The sequence below is a fragment of the Propithecus coquereli genome, unplaced genomic scaffold (genome assembly GCF_000956105.1).
Source record: "Propithecus coquereli isolate 6110/MARCELLA unplaced genomic scaffold, Pcoq_1.0 Scaffold118, whole genome shotgun sequence".
Classification (NCBI taxonomy): Eukaryota; Metazoa; Chordata; class Mammalia; order Primates; family Indriidae; genus Propithecus; species Propithecus coquereli.
This window is the reverse complement of record NW_012135858.1, coordinates 4786901-4808607: the sequence shown is the minus strand read 5'-3', so window position 1 is coordinate 4808607 and position 21707 is coordinate 4786901. Positions and strand designations below refer to the sequence as shown.

General features: G+C 43.6%; 1 protein-coding gene across 1 annotated transcript in view; it reads left to right on the top strand.

Annotated features, from left to right (window-relative positions):
- Positions 1-21707, top strand: part of KIF5C (kinesin family member 5C) — a 139280-nt gene that overhangs the window by 85326 nt on the left and 32247 nt on the right. Inside the window, exons 11-15 of the mRNA XM_012659446.1 lie at positions 270-418; positions 10576-10751; positions 15582-15650; positions 17251-17457; positions 19705-19851. Coding sequence (XP_012514900.1) covers positions 270-418; positions 10576-10751; positions 15582-15650; positions 17251-17457; positions 19705-19851 — 748 coding nt within the window. The remainder of the gene's footprint in view (positions 1-269; positions 419-10575; positions 10752-15581; positions 15651-17250; positions 17458-19704; positions 19852-21707) is intronic.

Sequence of the window (21707 nt, the reverse complement as noted above, 5' to 3'; positions counted from 1 at the left end):
GAAAAAGAAGTGACCCTGAGAGACGATCTGAGAAGTTGGATTTAGGGACTGATGGGATATGAAGGAGGAAAGGAAAGGAAAAGTTCGTAACCTCAAGGAGTAGCGGTGCCATCTGTCCACCTAGGAGGGTGGTAGGTGAAAGCCGCCGGATCCCTTCTACTTCCCCAGCCCCAACTTTTTGATATGAGAGGAATCTGAGGCCTACGTATATTGGTTCAGTAATGCTAATAGCTACACTCAGAACTTTCCCCTTTTGTTTTTAATCCCAGAGCTAAGACCATCAAGAATACAGTCTCTGTGAACCTGGAACTGACGGCAGAAGAATGGAAAAAGAAATACGAAAAAGAGAAGGAGAAAAACAAGACTTTGAAGAATGTTATCCAGCATCTGGAGATGGAGCTGAACAGGTGGAGGAATGGTAAGGAAGAATGGAGAGGAAGAACAGGCACGAGTGTGTGCTTTCTTTTTCCTGTGATCTTTGGCACCCTGGGAGACGCTCGGGAAAGTGAGGACGATGGCGGAGCTTGGTCCTGCCGAGCAACCACCTGTGCGAACAATCAGATGGCTTCTTACTCCCTAGCACAGGCCCTGCCCCCAGCACGTGGCCAGCGCACAGTGTGAGGGTGGGCAAGCGACTATTTGCAAGGTTGCCTTAATCTGTTTCCATCCATTACTGCCATCCACTCTCTGTAGCCCTGTTTGAGGTTTAGAGAACAGGGCCTGAGACTTTGTGGCCCACACTGCTTTTGATTAAATGAAAAATGTCATTCTTTCCTATGTGAGTTTTATCATTGATTTGGGGTTAAAAGTCACCTCTGGCAAATACTTGCTTTTTTTTTGCCTAACTCATCTTCATGCTCTGCTTCTTCAGAGCCAGAAATAGAGGGCTCCCGAAGGAGCTCTGTGCTAAAATGGAGACTTAAAGGCTTGGTTCGTGACTGCTTTTCCTTTTCCCCTGAAACATTTCTCTTTGGTTTGTTCTACTAGGAGAAAATATCTCGGAGAGCTGACGTGCAGTGGGTGGGTGGGTTGTGGGTGAGGTGTTAAGAGGGGTTTCCAGAACCGAGTGCAGACAGATTATTTTAGTGATTTTAGCAGCACTGTGATGGAGGTTGGAAGGTAGAAGTCTATTTTTCTTTTTTTTACTAAAATAAGGCAAGTTGGTGTGTGTGTAGGGAGATGGCGGATAGTTGGAAGTTGTTCCTCGGTTCCTCTGCTGCCACGTGCCGTGTTTGTCTTGTGTCGGGTGCTGCAGCAGACCTCAGCTTTGGGTAGGGGTAGGTGCCTGGGGGCTGCTGTGCAGGACCTGGAGGTAACGCTGCCGGTTCGTGCTGCAGAGAGAGCGGCAGGTGGTCTTGTGATTATATGTTCGTCACTGCTCTTTGCTAGTAAGGGTGGGGTGTCAGTGAGCTACCGTTTAATAGAAAAACAATTACGTGGCAAACGAGAATGCAAGCGAGGTTCTAAAAATGACCTAGTAGCCTAAATAACATGATTCTTTTCTTTTCAGAAGGTTTTCTAGCTGCACACGTGTTTTGAAAGCTGCTGGAATAATTCAGCACCTGGGGCTGGTGGACGGTTCCTTGCAATTTGGCAGGAGTAGGAGGGTAGGGAGGGGTGGTTGCAAGGTGGGGAGCAGCCATATGAAGTTTTGTTTTATTTTTGGAATCCTCAGTTCAGTTCTCTCCTGAGTGATCGGGACATGGGACATTCAGTAAAGCCTTTTGGTAAAATGCCAGGGGACTGGCCTTGGAAACATTGTGGAGTGGGCAATTAACCTTGTTTTTTTCCCATCTTTTTCTATCTCTTGCTGAGCTCTAACCTTCCGGCTCTGCATCCCTCATCAAATGCTGTCCTCTGGGGTCTGCCTTGTTTGCCTGGCTCAGCCTCATGCCGAGTGTCTTGTGGGCACTCTGCCCTCCTCTCGGCCTGTTCACTTGGCATCATTTTAACTGTGTGTCCCATTTCATACACTTTGCAAATCTACTCAGACATTTACTGTTTTCTATGTCCTCTCGGGTGAGATCCTACATAAGCCCTTATGGTTTCTGGCACATAAGTGGCTTTTAATAAATGTATGTGAAGTAAACGTGTTGAATGCGGGTGCTGGCAGTTAAAGGGTGAGTGGTCAGAATAGTCTCTGCCCTCTGGATGGTTTGAGGGGGGAGGTAGATGCCAGTCACCACCAGTAAATGCGTGATGGTCGTCTGTGCTGCATCCGAGGAGAGAAGGTCCAAGGTGCCCGGTTACTATAGCAGAGGGCTGAGAAGCCAGGAGGGCTTCCTGGAGTAAGTAGCGCCAAGAACGAGATCTGAGAGAAACAGCCGTTAGGGAGTGAAATGGGAGGTGTGAAGTGGGGGGGTGCAGGTCCCTTTCACAGTGGCCCCCGGCGGGGAGCCAGCGTGGGCGGTTGGGGTGGGAGCACTGGCCCGAGATGTGCTGGGCTGGCCCAGAGCTCTCCGGTGCAGGTCACACAGTCCTTGTTCAGGATTTTGGTCGTTATCTTGGAAGCAATGAGAAGCACTCAAGGGTGTTAAGCCACAGATCCTGTGACGGGATTTGCATGTTTGAAGACCCGTTGGCTGTGTTGGGGAATGGACGGGAGGTGGGGGCGGGGGCCCAGGGGTGAGGGTCTTCCAGACCAGAGATTATGGTAGTTGAATTGAGACAGGGCAGTGGAAAGGAAGAGAAATGGATGGACCTAGAGGTATTTAGGAGGAGAAATTAGGGTTTGGTGAGGAGTTGGCCATGGGACAGGGAGGTGTGGAGGACCACTCCTGTTTCTCTGGCTTGCCGAGTTGAATGGAGGGTGGGACCATTCCCGGAGACTGGGAGTGCTGGAGAAGACCCAGACGGGGGGGCGAGGGAGATGAGGATGGCAGTTTGGGGTGCCTGTGGAACATCCAGGGAGGAGTTTCAGATAAGAAGTTAGGTCTGAGGGTCTGGAGCGCAGAGGAGCTGTCTGAGCTGGCGTCGTCCACCTTTAGGGAGTAACTGAAGGCGTGGTGGGGCAGGGTCCCTGCGCACTCTGGAGAGAGGAGAGGGAGGGAGAGAAGAGGGAGAGTGTCTTGAGAACTTTCCTTCACCCCCATCACCATGTCTTTGCTGACCATGATGGGAGGGGGCGGGAGGGACCCTGCAGGGCTCTCCTTTCCCAAGCTAATGTTTGTATTTTAAAGGTGATTTTTCAGGAGGCAAAGTTCTTAAATGTGGAGAACCGACTCCAGCGATAAAAATTTCAGGCATGAAGGAGGGTAGGGAGGGGCAGTGCAGAGACACAGAGTGGTCCTTCGACCAGTTGGGAGTGCCAAGCTATTTCTGGGATTAACTGTACATCTCACACGATATGTCGACGTGCCTCCCATGGACAACAAACCAAGCCCGGCTTTTTGTTACGTGCTGAGGCTGTGCATTTAATCCTCAAGTAGCGCTTGAGGTTTCAGCAGGCTAGGAGACGCCCCCTAGTGGGTCAGTCTCTGGTATAGAGCAGCATCCTAACCGAGGGGGCCTGACTCCTAAGTTCATTCTCTTTCTGTTGTCTGTGCAGCCTGCACATAGAGCTAGCATGAGTGATTTGTGTGCAGGCCAGTTAGATGAGTGTGAAAAGTACCACACCAAAAAAAGAAGGGACTGGAAGCCCTTTGGTGGTGTCTCTGTGGGTCATCCTAATTCTTGGGAGCAGACGTTATAAGGGCATGGCTGGTGTGTGTAATCTGGAGAGCTGGGGTTTCGAGAGGTAGAGCAGAGAAGAGGCAGTGCCTTCCATTAAAATCCGAGTAGAGGACATCGCCAACTGTCTTTTGAAATTTGACACGCACATTTGTTCTAATCGTGTAGAAGGAGGCAGCTACTTAGTTCACTTCAACATTTCCTGGGTATTGGTATCTCCACATTGCAATCTGAACGAGTTCAAGGGGCCTTGTCAACCGTGTGCACTTTCTCTGGGAAAGAGATTTATTTCCTTGCATGGTGTGTTTATAATGTAAAGGTTTGGCTGCTATAGTCCAGCTGTGGGAGAGCAAGGAAGGAGTGTAGCAGAAAAGTGTGTGTGTGTGTGTGTACACGCACGCATTGTTTGTGCTTTTCCTTACTTGCAGTTACATAGAATAAGGTAACAGTACAAAGGAGTGGGACATCAACTGCAAATCAGGTGATGGCAGGAAATGAGTGAAAGGAGGCATGTCTGGTCAAATTGGCAGTGACAGGACTGTGCCACAGGAGAGGACGTGCCCTGCCTCAAGTCATCCAAACGGTGTGAAATACTATCCTATTACATGCCTAGAGGCTGGTCTCCCCCTCCTCCCTGCACCTCCACCTGTACTACTTTTCGACCCCTTGTAGTTTGATGGGTGCTGTAGATTGAATGTTTGTGTCTCCCCACCACAAATTCACATGTTGAAATCCTAACCCCCAAGGTGATGGTATTAGGAGGTGGGGCCTAGTGATTAGATCCTGACGATGGAGCCCTTATGAATGGAATTAGTGCCCTTATAAGAGTTCCGAGAGAGTGTGCTCTGGGAGGATACCATGAGAAGATGCCATCTACAAACCCAGAAGAGGGCCCTCACCAGAACCTGACCATGCTGGCACTCTGATCTCAGACTTCCAACCTCCAGAACTGTAAGAAATAAATTTCTCTTGTTTATGAGCCACCTGGTCTATGGTACTTTGTTATAGCAGCTCCAGTGGATTGCAGGCGTGGCAGTTTTCTCCTCTGGGCACAGTGGAACCTCGATTCTCAGAATAAGGCCTGTGACTCGTAGCATGTATGCCACACTCAACTTTGATTCATTTCTGACATTGCCATTCAGGCAGGATAGCTCTGAGCATGTGCATGTTGGCTTAAGGAGAGGCCACGCTTTGTTTTTATAAAGGAAGGAATGAGGAGAGCCACCCACTGGCCTGGTTCCATTCTCCAGTGTGCTAGTTGGGGTCCTTAGTTAGAGCGCAAGCTATAGGATTGACCTTTCCTGGCTTAAACCAAAAGAAAACGCACTAGAAGGATATGAGTGATTCACAGAATCCAAAGGACAACTAAGGAACCAGGCTCAGACAGGCAGAAGCCGGGGCTGCTCCAGGGATACAGGCCACAGGAACAAATCAGCAGGTCTCATATGCGGCCACACGTGGAATGAATCCTCTCCAGATGTTTTTCCCTTCCTTGCATGATTACGCTGGAGATTCAGAGGCCCAGGATGGAAGTGGGAATACTGTGCTTGGTGGTGTGCCTTGGCTGGGGAAGGCAGGGCACTTGGATCAGTTGTCCGATGAAGAGTGCATGCAATTGAGGGGCGTAATTCCTCAGAAGGAAGTTGAGGTGCTGTTATGACAAGGGATGTTGAGTGGCTGAAAAGCAACAAATGTCCACCACAATCTACTAGTGACATCTTGTGGACTGTAATCAATTGCCAGTCTTTCTTCAAATCTAGGGGCTCTGTTGGCACTTTAGCCTCATGGAGATTTGTTCAGCCTGCTTGCTTAAGAACGGATAGATGGAGTGGGGCAGTTGCCAGAAAGTGGAATTTTTTTTTTAAAGCCCTATTGCTTTGTTGCTCGTATGTGTGGAAAAGACTCGAGCAATCCTGTGTCTGGAGATAGATTCAGATAGCTGGATTCAGAGTGAATTACAGCTCCAGTTCACCCTAACCTTCCCCCAATCCATCAAGAACACTCTTGACAGGAGGGTCAGAAGGGAGGGGTGAAGGCTGGGTGCATAGTTCCGTGTTGCTGCCAGGTCAGCCTTTGCACATGTTCTCTTCTGATACTTTGAATTTTGCACTTAAAAAAATAACTTTTTACAGGAGTTTACATCAGAAAAAGGAGGACCTGAAAATCCAGGTATCAGGAGAGCAGGGAAATGACCCGACAATCTGGTGTTTCCACAGTCTCTTCTCTTGAATAATTACATATAAGGTTAAATAACAGAGCAGATGCGGCTTTACCCTGTCTGCTGAAGTCGGGCAAAGAAATGATTTAATCACAGGCTGAGAAGATGTGGAAAATCGGCAATCTCTAAAGTAGATTTGTTCTCCAAGTTCAAAACCAGCAAGACCACCAGGTGTGGTTCAGTAACTAGCTAAATCTGTGACCTCTAGTCTGATCTGGGGCTTTGTGGAACTTTGGGACCTCTGTAGTTGGAACGTGATTAAATTTTAGCATTAAATCTGTAGAAGATGCTGGCCTCCCTCTTGGATTCATGATTTTAATGGACTCTTAGAAATTAGCATTTCATTTGAGGTATCGAATTTGCTAGGCCCTCTGCTTTCTTTTGAGTGCACAGCTGGACACCGTAATAGAAATAGTGACCACTAGGAGGAGGTTGTGGCCTATTCAAGAGGTCATGAATGCACAGAGGTTGCGGAATCCCAGGTGACCAGTTTATTAGAAAATTACTCTCGAAGGGATTAGAGAACGTTTTAAGCTGCTTACAGTATTTTTAGGAACTAGGGTGAAAGATGCCATTTGCATGCAAAATAATCTCATAAGGGAATGATTTTTTTTTAACATCACATTTATATAATGACATCTTGTAGCCAGCTGCTCTCACCCATCTGGCAACTTAAAAGATTTCCTTTTAGTTTCTTTGATATAGAAATTACCTACCATTAGGTCTGCCACTGGGCCTATTTAATTGGTATTAAAAGAAAGCACCTCGTTTGCCAGATCTGCTGTGGTTTCTGGCGGAAGCTGAGAGTGACCAGCAAATCTCTGCTTCGGAGTAGCTGAGAGAATGCAATTACCTTTCTATGTTCTCCCGAGGCTCTAGGGACTCAACTTATGAAAAGGATAACTAGCTTGTTGCTATTTCATGTGTGAAATTTTAATGAATTACTGGCAGTCTAATGGTTTTCTTTAAAAAAAAACACAAAAAAACCTATTTTAGAATTTTTAATAGCACTAATGAGAATTTTTGATTAGTCTGTCATTCTTGTCTATTGCAAATGATGGATTTCTGTTTTTTGTAGAAATGTTATTTATGCCCTTTGAGAGTTTTCATTTTATAATTAGAATGCTCTGCAAGCCTTATAGGTATGCTCCAGTGAATGCTCCTAGGTAAACACAGATCTTTTTAGTCCTTAAAGGTAATTACATCTGACAATAGTAAATGCCAGGATGCTTATTTAAAGAAAGGAAAGGTTTCTAGTGTGGGGGTGGGGGAGGGGGAGGCTTTCAGTCTAGAAAATCAGATGCTTTACAATATTAGGAGCTTTTTTCCCTGTAGACAGCAGGGAAAAGCCTCAGGGGATAAACTTAGGGAAATCTACTTTTAATGTAAAGAGGGAGAATAAAAATGGATGCTAATCTTCCTTTTGCAGTCCTTTTCTCCTTCTCCCACCACCATAGTTCGGGGTGTTATTTCTCTAGGGTTTGTTTGCAGCTGTCTTCCGTGTTACAATCAGTTATTCCGTAATCACCTACGTGTGGGCTTCTCCGGAGACTCGGTGCACTGCAGTGCAGGGAATATTCTCGATTAACGTGGTGAGATTGCCATGGAGACAGATTGCCTGGTGTCAGGTCTTGCCTGGTGTTGGGAATTTACAATCCCCAGACGTGTTTGTGAGCTGGACAGTGTAGTTACCAGGGACGCTTCTGGAAGTCATTTTCTCGGTCCTTTGAAGGGCAATAGTGTTTGGGAAAACCAAGCTCTTGGTTCCTCTCTGGGAAGGAGCTGTGCTGCTTTGGTTCCTGCGTGTTGCTGCTTTGTTCTTCTCTGTCTGAATGGCTGCTGCAAAAAATAATCTTGACTGCCTGACCTTTAGAATATAAACCGGGAAGAGCTCAATGTTCAGATGTAGCTTTGTAGGGGACATGTTAGTGCTTTGATTCAGAGAATTGCTCAGGAGAAGGTTTCAAATACTGTTTTAATAATAATGAAAATAAATGTGAAAGGGACTTGCATAGCTATACCGTGTTTCATTTTTGGAACTGAGCTCCAACCACAAAAGTGTTGTGAAGACCCAGAAACACTAATCTCAGAATAAATAAAAATAATCATTTATCTGCTAAGCCTAAAAAGTTGTGAATTTGTCCGGGAGTGGAGGGGACGAGAGATGGACTTTAAAAAAGAACTCCTTTTGTGCTTTTTGCATATACCATCTTCATTTATCTTTAACACAAAGGCATTATTATTTTCTCTCCTTTATAGAAAACAAACCAAGAGGTGAAGCAGGACATGGGCTTGTGATTAATTAGAGCTGTTAAAAGGTGCAATGTGGCTTTAGCATCCCTCTTGATCACTTTCACGGTGCCTTGTAGCAGCGCTGGGCCTCTGGAACCTATGACAACCCTACTACTCGTTGATGCTGATTCCTCAATGGGAGAAGAGGGCAGCTGTAGGGGGAGTCAGGCCTGTGACTTTGGTTAGAGCAGGTAACTTGCAGCTAAGGTTGTAGGGTTTTGTCCCTGGTCCCTGCCTGCCCAGATGAATCAAAACATCCATGGGGGAGCTCCTTAGCTCACCCCAGCCTCATGATATCATTGCCTCTCTGGCCATTTGGAACCAAAAACACAGGGAATATGTCTCTTTCTGTTGTTTTTGTATCTTACCTCTTTACTTGGGGTGAGTTGTCCCGTGGATAATGTGACCATATTCTGGCTGGTTTCTGGACTATTGCAGTTAAGTATTTCACCTTCTTCATGCTTAAGCTGGAAGATCAAATTCATACTGCACTGGGGGTTGCCCTGTCCCCAAATTTCGGAAGCTAGATCTGAAAAATTAGGGATACACATGATCCAAGTAGAAGGACATTTACTAAAGTGTTAGTGGTGAATCTCTGGGGAAGAAACAGAATTAGAAGGGAGGCGTGAAAGAGGACTTTCAAGTTTTAGTATATATCCTATATTGCTTGAGTTGTTTATATTGAAAATATATCCTGAATTATTTCTGTGGTTAAAAAATATCTAATTTTTTTTAAGAAAAAAGAAAAAGAACATGGTACTGCTTTTATACCCCATGGATTTGGCAGACCATAGAGAATATAGATCCTTTAATTGGATGAAATCCAGTCTGCACACTAAGGTTGTTGATGGATTTTTTAAAGCCAGGAATTGAACTGAATGAAATATTGATTTGGTTCAGGTTCAGTTCAAAGGCTACTCTGATATTCTGGTTTTGTTTCAGGTCAATAATTTTAGCAAAAGGCTGAGGTATAGCGCAGTCTAGTTGAGAAAGGAAAAAAGGTTGACTCTGTATTCAGCAAAGTGAAAGTTTATTCTAGGTTTTGCTTCAAGTTGCTGCTTCAGATGGAACTGTAATGCAAACGCGAAACCATCGGGAGTTAATTTTCCTTGACGTGGAGGCCCACCGTGCCATTTTGTGATTATCAAGTGAAATAATGGAATTGAAAGCAGCAGGGCTAAACCATCACAAGTGTTTTGTTTATATTGAGATGAATGTGTGCAGGTTCAAGTGGCTTCCTTGAGGCATGATATATACTGCTAATGAAGCCACGGATTAGGATCTCGGTTCTTCTATCTTTTTTTGAAAAATTCCCTGTGGCTCAGGGCAGTTTTCCTGGGGAATTTTCACAAAATGGATTTTGTGGGCTGAGAACCAGGGTGAGGCTTGGAACATTGCAGACATTCTCGCTACTGACTGTAGTGAAACGAGTGTGGAGTTGATGGTAAACGTCTGTTGGGTTTTGTTTTGCTTTCCAAGAAGATATTTGAGAGACTCAATGGAGCCACGTGCTTTTCATAGGATCTTTCTTATGTACTCTGTCTTTGCAAGGTGACTTTCTTGTTGGGGATAGCCATTGGCCAGCTTGGAAATTACACTTTTTCCACAATTTGCATTGTCAAATCTGGCAATTCTCCCTTTGAAGGCCCTAACAAACACCGTCTGCAGCCTGAGGATCACTGCGTGATATTCCAGATTGACTGCTTTTGCTTTCCTGGGACTACCTGACATCACAGGAGATTATTCCATTTGAACTCTCAGCAGAGCCAATTAATTCTGGCTTCCTGTGGGGAGAGAGTAGTAGAATATGTGTTTGTGCAGCACTAGTCTTGGGGCCCGGGCCACCCTGACTTCCTACCTCAGATTCAGAGAGTCCCAGATTTAGAGGATTGGGGCCCTACAGTGTTCTATTAAGCAACGCCAACATGTTCCTTTGTGTGGCTGTTTCCATGAATGAAACAGTAACATAATTAATTGGTAATTAGGATGCCTGAGAGCTCTGTTTCCCTTTGAATCAGTCACTAGAGAGAATGTGACCCTAGAGAAGCCCCAGAATACTCCTCAACAAAAGCAAAGTGTATGTGAAGAATTTGGGGCATCCCTGCAAGTTAGATTAGCTCCAGTGGTTGGTGGAACCAGTTTTCTTGAGTGATACATCTTGAGAGAGGGTATATTATTATATATAGTCCTCTTCTTTGTTAGACTAGTTTTGGTCAATTAACCAGGACCTTTCTTGTTCAACAGAAAGAGCACAAACACAAACTATAACTACACAACAGCTCTTCATGTGTCCTCTGTGTATTTTTCACCGGGAGTGACGATTTTTTTAGAACTCTTCTGGAGGGTGGCGTGCCCACTTTCTTTAATCCCCAGCTCGTCTCGGCTGTGTTTTGCAGGAGAAGCTGTGCCTGAGGATGAACAGATCAGTGCTAAGGACCAGAAGAACCTGGAGCCCTGCGACAACACCCCCATCATAGACAACATTGCTCCCGTTGTTGCTGGTATCTCCACAGAGGAGAAGGAGAAGTACGACGAGGAGATCTCCAGTCTCTACAGACAACTGGATGATAAGGTCTGTGGCCAGAGATTTATAGTCCTCACTCCGGTACAAAGACTAAAGATGGCGGGTCCCAGACAGAGTCAAGCCCCGTGGAGCTGATTGCAGACCAGTGTTTATGTCTGTCTTCCTGATACCTACCCTAGCTCTTGATTGTGCAGACTCAGGAGCTTGATTCGTGTGCAATGGAAACTTTCACGGAAATTTGTTGGAAGAGTAGTGTGTTGGCCCAGATAGACAGGCAGGGGCTACTTAGAGTCTTCACTTGTAGAAATTGATTTGCACTGATTACTGTGTGAGAGTGGGGAAGATGTGAGTGTCTCTGATCTTTGTTTAAGCGGCCCTTTCCTCTCTGGGCCTACCCCTCACTTCTTGGAAACTCCAGCAGTAGCCCCAGCTTGAGGTAAGGATGGTGACTCCCAAAACTCAAGCATGTTCTTTAACCATGTAGTCCTGAGTTCCTGGGATGAGGAACCAACAGTAGTGTGTTCCAATAGCTTCACTTTATCGGTGAAGCTCTTTTCAGGGGCATACTCTTGAATGAAGTAGTTTAAACGTGCTAATTGGAGATGTCCAATTTTATGACGAACTTTTGGGACTCAAATAGTCATGTAAATGCACAAGTTGGAATAGCGGAAAAGAGACCTTGGAGAACACTGCATCATTCATCATCCCCAATAAAGGTTGGGTTAGCAATCCCAGAGGCACAGGAAATTAAATTGATGTTCCACGTGATCTTGGCACATTGCCCTTGGAATATTCTAAATCCTTTCAGTTCATTTCATCAAGGTTGCTGATATTTTCAGTCTGATTTAATCTTTTCTGCTGTCATTCAGCTCAGAGCGCTCGGGGACACCTCTGGCTTGGATGAAACAGCTTTGTTATGTTAACGTTGCCATTAATCTTATAGGCCTCTCTCTTTGGGGTAAAGCTCAGAGTCTGGTATCACCTTTACAAGCTGAATGTGACTGGTGGCCTGAAGGAAGCTAGCTCTGCTTGTTTTTGATTCTGGGAGTTTGCATTATAACCACAGCATTGAACTGGGGTCACCCTACCCTTCTGAAAACACATTTAATAAAATATTCACACCCATGAGCATTGGGTTACTTGCCCTTTAGGGTCTAGGCATACCGTTACCTTCCCTTTCTAGCCAATTATTTTACATAAAACCTCAAATGAAGTAAAAGAAAAAGGAGATCAATAGTAAGTTAACAGTATGTGCAATATCTTGATTTCTCCAAGGAATTGCTATTGTTTAAACAGTAAAGAAGGTTAGACTATATGTAACTTTTTTCCTCATTTTAGAACCATGGGCTTATATTTAGTAATCTCAGGGAATCCTGGATGAGAGGATGAGAGGGGAGAACCTGGTTCTATACTCTGTTCTCTATGTGTAGACGCCGGCCCTGGTGGGATCGGGGCCATTTACCCTGGCAGCACAAGGAGCTTTCCCTGATCTGAGGGAGAGACTTTAGGTCTTGAATCCAGCTTCTGAAATGTCGCGATGTGGATTAAGCTCAGAGAGATGAAAGTGTCATGTCTGAGGCATTCATTGGTGGCTGGAGAGCTGGCTTCAGAGTCTCTGTCTCCTGAGGGCCAGCCTAGGGCATCTTCCCTTTCACCGTTTTCCTATAGCATGTGCCTTGAAAACCCTGTGAGCACACGGTTCAAGGTTAACATTTGTGGCTGGCACAGGGTGATGCTGAGAGATGTTGGGAGAGGACGGTGCCTAAAAGCCTCAGCCTTACAGGGCACCAAAGCTAAAGGTTTGCCCTTAGTAACTCTGCCCACGGACTGCCCGATTATTTCTTACCAGCCGTCCCTGTTTTGCGTCTTCCTCTCAAAGGTGCTGGACAGCACGTCCATGCTTCTGATGATGTAGGTGGTTTGATACTGGAGAATACATGAGGTGGGACATGGCGTCTTCACAGATTATTGAATGGCAGAACTGGAAATTTCTAGGTCTAGGTGAGACATTGGCCCAGGGTGCTTACATTACTTGTCCAAGTTTACATCACCCAAAGGTGGCAGAGCTGGAATGAGGATACATATCTTCTGACTCCTTCTCTGGTGCTCACCCCGTTTTGGCCTCAGCCCTTTAAATGAGGAACTAACTGGTCAACCCTGATGGATCTATTTAGGGTACAGGGGGGAAAGTCCACACTGTTTCCTCCCAGCTGCCCCTGCAGGGGTCTAAGCACAGGTGCTCTCCCAAGGCAGTGCAGTCAGACCTGTGACTTAACAATGCCGAGACCCAGGCTGCTGCCCCATGCTGTGGAAGATGCATTTCTCGTCTGTACCGTGAGGCTCATATCTGTTATTTCAGAAGGTTGCAACGGAGATTAAAAGTTCCTGATATATAGCAGGTGCTCCATAAATATTAGTTCCTTTATTTTTGGTCTTCTCCCTCTGGGCTCTGTTTGCTTAAGGGAGAAGCCACACCCTGTGTGGCGTGGAAGGGCTAGTGGTGCTGAGGTGGGCTGACAGCAGGGTTACAACATGAACATGCCACTCGCTTATCCCGGGTCCGCTCTCCAGTGCTACTCGACTATCGGAGATCTACGAGAGGAACCAAGTTTAAGTAGATACATAAGTCGATTGCTTGTTACACTGATTACCATTGCAACAAAAACATCTTTATGTTTAAAGGTGACCAGTGACCTGTTACAACTGGGGCTGACCAGTTCCTCATATGTAGGGCCGTGCGTGTTATTTCATGTATAAGAAAATTCAAGTACAAAAATATTTTCTGAAAAGTGCTTTGAGATCTGTTTTCCGTCTTTAGAGCCGGCATCAGAGTGAGCATGCTTCAGCAGGTTCTAAGAGATGCATGTGAATATATAGACAGAGACCACAGAGAACACCTTATTCTGGGAGTTTTGAAAGATTTTTTTAAAATCACAATAGACCACACTAATTCTTTAGAGAAGTTGCCTTAATAAAGGGTCAGTGTAGTTTGGGAAATGTCTCTGGTACAGGTGATCCATGTCCTTTATAATATAATCTTTTTCCTTCATCTTTCCTGTGTGGGGCCAGGGCCCTTGGTTTTTCACTGTACCTTAGAAATCATCGCGTCCTAGCTCGTCACTAGTCAGGGAGGAAGCCGCGTCTTCAGGCTTTGAAATGAGCACAGGATCAGAGCAAGGAGTTCACACCACCATTGCTCCTCTCTTGTGATTTATAATGTATCGCTCCTAGTGGTTGTGCAATTGTCCCAGGGAAGAGGTAAGGGCTCCCCAAAGTGAAACTCTGGGGAGTTTATTAAACAAGTTAATTTATTTTAACTTGTTTAATATTTAAGCATTGAGGAGCATAAAGACAAAATTATTCCTGGCAACTGACATGCTAAGTTTGTAAAGTAGAGGAGAAAATATGTCTATAAGATAGTCTTCTAGTTGTGGAAATACTGTTTTTTGGAGGCTTCGCTCTGGTGTAATTTCCCTAATTCTCCTGCCAGAAATATGATATGGCAGGAAAGTAGAACCATTAAAGAAACATTGGTGTAAAAAGTTCAGTAGAAACAGGCTCTCTTTGAGCAGTGAAGTGAGGCCAAAAGATGTTCTATATAAAGGAGAAGGAGCTATAGATTCTGTACTATTGATTTTAGAATTTTCTTGCTCCAGGGAAAGCATTCGTTTGTGACACTTCATTAACTGATTCAAATGCATACGTAGACGCCACCCAACAGGCTGGGGAATAGACCACAGAAAATTGAGGTTTTTGACCAGGCACTTAGGTTTACCCTTTTAACCTCACCTCTGGAAAAGGCAGAAAGCACAGTACAGGGTTGTGGTGGTCGGTTTTTTTTTTCTTTATGAACTGCTGATGGAAACACCTGGGCAGGACCTGGTACAAAGGAAGCCCCAATAATATTGAACTGAATCTGACTCTGTTTGGGCCTTAGACCCTAGAAGTGTCATCAAAGAGGATTTTCTCCTATTTCGAAGGGGAAGGCAAATTGGAAGCCAGGTTGTTGTTCTTCATAGGCTATGCTTTAAATTTCATTTGCAGTCAGTGAAATATTGCAGTGAAGACTGAGTTTGCTGCGTAGTTGGCGCGGTCGCTGGGTCGGCTGCTGCCTCGCCTGCCCTGGGGGTGGACGGTGAGAGGCGGGAGAGGAGGTCAGTGAGTGCGCCGGCTTTTGTGGCAGCAACACCTAGTGGCAGAAAATGAGAGTGAGGAGAGTGAATTTGCCTTTCCCTCTTCAGCGACAGCCCAGAGTAAGCATCAATACTTCTGTCCATGGCTGCCGTGAGGTTTTTTTAAAAACTGGTAAGAAAATTAACTGCCAATCAAGAGGGAGATCTGCCAATGTGAAAGATTAATTCTCTAGTCAGTATTTTTCCAGTCTCCCTAACCGAAAGGTCTGAAGTGGAAACAGTGGTCTTTCCTACCTATCAGGTGGCAGCATCCCTGGTCACTGATGTGTTTGGTAAGATTTGGGGACATTAGTATACTACAGCTCAGATGGTTAGAATCTCTCTCCCTACTTATTGTATTAGGAATACACTGTTAACATCTTTGAATTGGGCAGGATATCTCCAAAGGCCCTTGCAGTTCCCAAACCCCGGATCTCTGATTTCTGGATGAGCAGGAATTGGGTTGAGTATGTAGGATATTATATTTCCCAGAATATCCAGATGTTTCATCTGCTGAGAAAGGTGGATGGAGAGGCATTTTAGCCAAGTGAGATCCCAGAACCAGTATCTCTTCCGTGGAGGCCCACCACACCGTGCTCCCTCCATCTTCCTAGCAAGCTTAGGGTAGCCGCCTGCCGTCGGGAAACCAGAATATCAGAAATGACATAACTAACCCAAAAATATTAAACATGATGTTTTGTTTCAGGATGATGAAATTAACCAGCAGAGCCAGCTGGCTGAAAAGCTAAAGCAACAGATGTTGGATCAGGATGAGGTAAAGAGCGCAATAAATTTTTTTATAAAGTTTTTTTTTATTACTCTTTGTTGTCGGTTTGTTCCAGAAATTTAATTTGCAAAGAATTTTTTCAAAAATCACTGAATCGTGTGAAAATTTCTTGGTAGATTTCCCTTCAATGCCTGTTAAAAGCTGATTTTCACTGAATTTAGAAAATTAAATGCCTGACTTCGTAGAGCTTTGGGTTTTTGAGAGGGAGTAGCCGGTTGCTACACTTAGTCCTGGAAGAGCTTAGTAGTTGGGAAGGAGGATTCATCGTCCTCATACCCAGCACTCCTGTGTCCTGCTGTTTTAGCCTATTTCAGTTTTGCAAATCAGCGGACCCGGGTCTTTGATATAGACCATGTTTTCCTGCTGTCCTGCAGGGAAGCAAAATCAAAAGTAGAAGGTAGAAGAGGGGAAAGTAAAGAGAAAAGGGGCCCAAGTGCTATGTTAGCATATATCTGATATACTAAAAAGGAGGCAGATTGTTTTCAGTCTCTCCCCAAAGGAGAGTTCACTAGTAAATGTTTCCATTACGCTGTGTTTTCCCAAGTATTTTACAAACAAGAACCTAAGCAAAGGACGGACAGCCAATTTATCAAACATAGATGATTAGTAATTCCCTCGCTGAGAACCATCTAAGTATTGTTCCTTTTGTGCTTTAAGTTGCTTTCTGCTTCATTGCTATCAATAAAATGCTATGGATTGGATCACACGATGCAATGACAGCAGGTGGCTTGGGTTCGTGTCCTGTCCCAGCCCTCCTTAGACACAACTGTCTCTGTAACCATTTCCTCCTCTTCCTCTTTGTTCCTCTTCAACTCTTCAGGGCAATGATTACCTCCCCTGCCCAAACACTTCCCTCGGTAGGGAGGTAATCTATGCCTCTGTAATCAGATGAACCACATTTAATTGATTTCTACCTTAACTACAGTTGAGACCTTGTATTTGCTTAGTGTTTTCTGCCCTCTACCTCCCATTCTACTCCATCCCTTCCCCGACATGGGTACTGCTGCCTGGAATAAACTTTCCTTTTTCTTATTGTTAAAACTCTTTAATATTTTTCTTTTTCTATACTATCAAGACAATATCTATTTATTGTAGGAAAATCAGAAAATACGGTAGAAACAAAGATAATGAAAGCATCCACAAGCCCAGGCATTCACTTTTAAGTAGTGACAATGTTTGGGGTATATCTGAAATCAACCAGTTCACAATGTGAAATCTTGATGATATTAAAAAAAACTGTTTAAGTATTATTATAGCCTTTGCAAATGATTCCCCTATCTTTTGTTTAATATATGGAATAGCCAACCAGCTATGAATTCCAGTGCTTTTTGATGTGTAATTAATGCTTCGTGTTAAGCCTATACAGCTTTAAAGTAAACAAACAAACAAACAAATCCCAGATTTTTGAAATAAGAACATGTCTTTTTATTTAGTATCTGGACCATATAGTGGGGTTTTCTGTCACCCCGAATCTTTTCCAGCTTGTTTTCTTGTATCTGGTTTTGAAATTATTTTATTTTGGATAGAGCACAGAACATAAATATTTGAACATTACATTCACATGTTCCATGCCATCTCATTTCCCCAGCTTTTAGCTTCCACAAGAAGAGACTATGAGAAGATACAGGAGGAGCTGACACGTCTCCAGATTGAAAATGAGGCGGCCAAAGATGAGGTGAAGGAAGTTCTCCAGGCCCTGGAGGAGCTGGCTGTCAATTATGACCAGAAGTCACAAGAAGTGGAGGACAAGACCAGAGCCAATGAGCAGCTGACAGATGAGCTGGCCCAGAAAACGGTTGGATCATTTTTATCTAGGGGGTGGGACTTCTTTGGCTGCCATTCCTGTACTTATATTGATGTTTGTTGACACTGTGGGAAGGCAGTGGCTGAATGGTTGTTTAGTGTTCGACTTAAATGCATTTTCTGAGGTCCCTCCAACAATTGAAATACTTTGTGGAAGTGACTTTTGTCCACTCGTCCTAGAACTGCATATCACAACTGCTTTATATCAAGAGAATTTATTCATTAGCAGGGATGCCTTGTGGGAATAGTCCAAAGAGTTCAGACTTTAGAGCCGGAAAAATCCTAGTTACAAATTTGTTTTTTAAATTTCAAAATATTACAGGTTACAAATGTTTTGGTTACATGGTTTGCTTTTGTAAGGGCTCTAAGTGTGCCCAACTCTTAGGCCTTAGTCAAGACATTTAAACTTCTTGAGTATTTATTCCCTTATCTATAAAATTGGTGATAATAATATGCTTCTTACATGGTATGAAGATTAGTGACAGTTTATGTAAAGCACTTAGCATAGATCTATGCATATGCTGCAATATCAAGAAACAAATCCCAACGTGTTGCTATTAATAGATAAGAGTGGGGGACCCACGGAAGGTGTGGACTTTACTCTTCTTTTTTATACCCTCCTGAATGAAATCCATTCCCTCTCCTCAGCTTCCTGTCCTAACTGTTACCTTCAGGAACCTGGGATAAGCTGTCCTTGTTCGTTTGCTGTCCTGCTGTAAGCCAGTGCTTCAGTCTGCACATTTTCTTACTGCCAGCTTCTCCGAGTGAAAGATGCTGCAGGTTCTGCACAGCGAGCTAGCGGCAGCAGGGCCAGTGAGCATTTGGCATGGTGGCTGGTGGTGGGATGTGTCCTTATTTATTTGGAAAATGGGTGGTGGAGAAACCGAGTGGCTGTAACCTGCTGCCCTTGGCACCTCTGCCCAATGGCCTGGTGTCATGGGATTGTGCCCAGCCTGCTTCATGGAAAACATCCAGTCCTCCTGGGCAAGGAGAAGCAGCAGATGGTGCAGGAAGGCACTAATCTGCCGATCGTGGAGCTGATAGGAAATGCTGCTCACTCTATACGTTCAGCTGCATGGAGGAAAATTTTTCTAATGGCTTCCCAAGATGGGGACTACTGCTTCTGTGGATTTTAAAAATAAAATGAAATAAACAGTTTGCAATGCCAAACAAAACAAAACAAACTCCTTCAGAAGTCATTTAGGAAAGGGGGAGACTTAGCTTTTCTCCGTGTAGTGTTTTCTACAGGATTCTTTTAACTGGTCCTAGGTAGTATTTGCTTCTGAAAACAGTGACACATTTTTCATAGTACAGTTCTTATTTTCCATCAAACCAAAGTTCTGTTAGACTGGTTTAGAGTACTATTTTTAGTTAGATCATTAAAAAAAAATGCTCTAGTAAAATAGCTGCATATGGAAGAATTGTATAAATGTCTCTGCATTAACCTCCATAGCTTTAGGAGTAGGGGAATTATTTGTTTGTTGGCCGAGTTAATACCAAAACACCAAAAGATGGCTATTCTAGTCATGTTGAGAGTTAGTTAAGACATGTATGTTTTGGCAACATATATGAAGGATGAAAAAGAGATGAATTTGTTAAAGTTTGACAAGAAAATAGAGCTCTGCTATATATTAAGAGTACATCATCTTTTGAACTTAACTAATTTTGAAAAAAGATGAATAGTGTTTAATTCAGCTTCACTGTGAAAATTAGAAGATTTTTTTGAGGTTGTTCTCTAAAGTTATTAATGTTCCTCTGGGCTGTGTATTCCAGGCCTATCTATTTTTATGAAGTCAGGTGGGAATATGGAGCCCAGGGAGCAGGTTTGTTTAGAAGTGGGGGTGAGGATACTTGCAGGTATGTTTGGACCCTGAAATAACACAGGGTGGACTGAAACAGAACATCTGGGTAAGTGGGAAGATAGGATTACATGTTATAAACTTAAGGGCTCCTTTTTCAGCTTTATTTGTTTTTAATAACTTATTTCACTGACCTGGAAATGGTCATCTGCTATATAGACATATAACATATTAGGTCACATGATAAAACTCATTGATGTGAGTTCTCTTCTTATCAAAGAATGCAGTGGTATCCTACAGCTTGCCTTAAAAGGACTCTTACGTTGAAGTCACGAGAAACGATGAACTCCATCCTACACAGTGCTGTTATTCTTTGTAATGCTGCATGTATGAAAATGATGGGCAGTCCTTTTAATTTGTTGTTGAAATTTGTTTTTCAGACCACATTGACAACCACACAGAGAGAGCTGAGCCAGCTACAAGAGCTGAGCAACCACCAGAAAAAGAGGGCTACTGAGATCCTGAATTTGCTGTTGAAGGATCTGGGAGAGATAGGTGGAATTATTGGCACCAACGATGTGAAGACGGTGAGCCAGCCTTCTTTTTATCCTCATTACCTGCCCTTTTCATGGCGTAATTTTTAAGTTAGCAGGATCTGCATTTTATTGTCGTAAGTATTCAATGCTTAGCACCATGCTTTGCATCTGCCATGTGCTGAGTAGTATTTGAATGGATAAAAAAAGGACCGATTGAATGACTAAGTGAATAAATGATTGTTGGGGTTAGGAGGAGGAGAAAAAAAAATTAATTTCAAATCTAGGGAATATTTTCAAGCTTTGGTTGGCTTTATATATAAATTGGTTTATTCCTCAAACTTATTTGCCAACGTCACAGAAGTTGGGAATTGGATATCTTAAGCAACAATTCTGTCTCAGAATTGTGTTTCTCCTTTTCTGTAAGAACCCAGTGGAGTGAAAATTCTCTAACCAGTCCGTGCAAATCAGGAAAGATTTCAGCTGGGAGTAACGGGATTCTAACAGTGGCTTAAGAAATAAAACCACATTTAATTATTCACAATATGAGAAGTCTAGAATCTTGCTATTTGGGGTGTGATCTGCCTCACCTGGGAGCTTATTGGAGCTATAGCCTCTCAGGCCTCCCCTCAGACCTGCTGCTGAATCAGAACCTGCATTTTGACAAGATTCTACAGGTGATTTTTATGCTTACTAAAGTTTGAGAAGCAAATTTTGGTTTGGTGCAGTGGCTTAACAATGTCAAGGACCCAGGCTTTTTCTCTATTTCCTTTTTGCTTTCCTCAGCCTGTTTCCTTTCCATAGCTTTAGGATTTTGCCTCATGGTAGCAAGATAGCTGCTATAGCACCAATCATCACATCCTTACTCAGCCACATCCTGATGGGCTGAAAAAGCTAACTGCTTTCATCCAGGAAGGAAACAGATCCCAAAAGTCCACAGTGGACATACCTTTATACTTCATTGGCCAGAATTGGGATCACATGATTACTCCAAACTGCTGGGAAAGCAAAGGGGACTAGGATTGCTATAAGTAGCTTAAACCAATCTTGATTAATCCCCTGAGGTTGTACACATTGGTGCTTTGGATAGCAAGGAAGTAAGAGAAGTGAGGAGAATGGGGTGGTATAAAATCCAGAAGCTCAGAATAGAGGGAAAAGAGAGAATAAAAATGTTATCAGCCGAGAACAATTTGCTAGAATTTGGAGAGGCCATTGTTGTCATTAACCTGAAAAACAGGATAGAGGCATTTTTAAAAATTAGCTTTATTGAGGTATAATTTACATAAAGTAAGCTGCATGTATTTAAAGCGTGTACAGTTGTGATGTTTTGACGTACACGTACACTCATGAAACCATCACCACCATTAAGATAGTGAATATGTCCGTCACCCACAACAGTGTGTGGTGCTGTTTTCAGTCTCTAGTTTGTTTCATCCATCTAATCTTTATGCCAATACCATGATGTTTTGATTGCCGTAGCTTTATAATAAGGCAGCGTCTTATAGAGAATAGTCATTGATAAATGTGTGTTGATTTTATCAAGCTAGAGAATGGTGTCATATTGCTCAGCTTCCTCACAAATCCCTAAAACCAAATTCTTGGAGGTTAGCCACTTTATCTTTAAAAGGCTGAATTCTACATCAGCCTGCTTAGTGGGAACACTCAGGTCGTGAGTTGGGATTGTTACATATTGGAAAACACTCCCAAGATTGGGTTTTGGTTTATGGACTATTTATGGGAAACATTGAAAGCTCTTTTTGGATGGTGTAACAGGTCTAAGCTTAGAGTATATGGCCTCTTATAAACTTAACCATTCTTTCATGGAACTTCTATTGTAACTGAATATTTCATGAATCCTTGTGAATGAATCTAATTTTAACACAGAATTCTCAGATATGATAGAGCTGATC